This window comes from Sphaeroforma arctica (genome assembly GCF_001186125.1).
Source record: "Sphaeroforma arctica JP610 unplaced genomic scaffold supercont1.3703, whole genome shotgun sequence".
Classification (NCBI taxonomy): domain Eukaryota; class Ichthyosporea; order Ichthyophonida; genus Sphaeroforma; species Sphaeroforma arctica.
In genome coordinates this window covers 1400-3127 of record NW_014036855.1, presented here as the reverse complement: position 1 = coordinate 3127, position 1728 = coordinate 1400, and the positions used below count along the sequence as shown (strand labels likewise).

At 48.6% G+C, this 1728-nt stretch overlaps 1 protein-coding gene across 1 annotated transcript; it reads right to left on the bottom strand.

Annotated features, from left to right (window-relative positions):
- Positions 1 to 1256: 1256 nt before the first annotated feature.
- On the bottom strand, positions 1257 to 1514 carry SARC_13761 (hypothetical protein; the record flags this gene model as incomplete). Its single annotated transcript, XM_014292107.1, has 1 exon — positions 1257 to 1514. A coding segment is annotated over one exon (258 nt), but the record flags the coding sequence as incomplete, so codon positions are not given.
- Positions 1515 to 1728: the final 214 nt, after the last annotated feature.

The following is a 1728-nucleotide window of genomic DNA, read 5'->3' as shown; positions in this document are numbered from 1 at the left end:
GTTTTAAGTACAACAGCGGAGATGCATAAACAGCACTGGCGGAGAGAAGTGGAGAGCGTGTTAAGCGTATGACATACGTGATTGTAATTTAAGTACAACAGTGGAGATGCATAACCAGCACTGACGGAGAGAAATGGAGAGCGTATTAAGCGCATGACACACGTGAGTGCAGTTTGAGTACAACAGCGGAGATGCAAAAGCAGCACTGACGGAGAGGAATGGAGAGAGTATTAAGCGCATGACATACGTGAGTGTGGTTTAAGTACAACAGCGGAGATGCAAAAGCAGCACTGACGGAGAGGAATGGAGAGAACATTAAGCGCTGACGCACGTGATTGTAGTCCGTGTACCTCGGCGCGTGATGTATGTATATCATATGTACAAACGCGACCAAAAAGGAATTGTGGGTCCAACATGAATGTGCACGATCTTGAGGACTTGTTGGATATGTACACAGCATGTGACCCTTACGTACATGCACATGTAGGGCAATGGAAACACCATTACCAGATGTATGATGATAGGAATTTCACTACAAGTTATAGGGCAATGTGAACACCATACAAGATGTATGGTGATAGGACTTCGACTACAAGTTATAGGGCAGTGTGAACACCATACAAGATGTATGGTGATAAGGAAGCGAGTTATAAGGAAATAGGAATACGACTCCAAGGCAGGTGGGTAAGCCTGCGGGCTAATGTCGAGTGTGACTACATGTGAGAATGAGACTGTAGGGTGTGTGGACCATGTCATGTTTATCATGTGTGTTGGTCAACGCATGCGCAGTCAATGTGGACGCACACACCCACAGCCACGCAACACACACGCACATGGGGAATACGCAGGCAAAAGACAAACAACTGGCGGTGTAGAGGGTAGACGTATTGCATATGACACACACTCCAGTACACACACAGACACACTGAGAGAGAGAGAGGCGTATGGGTCGAGGTTTACTAGCAACGTCTCAGTATATCACCTCTGGAGACCATTTCCCGCTTTACAGTGAATACCTTTCCCCATTCAGTCACTCACACACACAACCCGAGCACTTCACACGGAGAGACACATAGTCACCCACCCACACACACAACATGAGCCCTTCGCACGGAGAGACGTATATTCACCCACCCACACACACAACATGAGCACTTCACACGGAGAGACGTATAGTCACCCACCCACACTCACAACACGAGTACTTCACACGGAGAGACGTATAGTCACCCAAACACACACACAACACGAGCACTTCACACGTGTGTGTGTGCTTCCCCACCTTTGTCGTAGCGGATGTCAGTTGAGCTGCCCTTGGACAGCACCACATTGGCCAGTGACGACGACCACAGGTGTTTATACTGGGTTTCCTTGGACTTGCTGACGTTGCTCACTTTCTTGGCACACACAATGTGGTCGTTCAGCAGAATCAGCAGCGTCCACCGGCGCTTCCTGTCGATGTAGTCGACGATCTTCTGCTCCAGGATGTGGTATCGCTCGGCCGAGAACAGCGGCTGGGGCGGGCGGTTGCCATGGCAACGGAGAGGAATAGATGCATTTGAATGGTTAGCGACTAGTCGTAGGCAGTGAATAATGTCTGTATCACCCCGTTTACATCCAACAACCTATCAATATACCCAACCTCTATCCAGCACCCTATCAATATACCCGACCTCTATTCAGCAACCTATCAATATACCCAACCTCTATCCAGCACCCTATCAATAT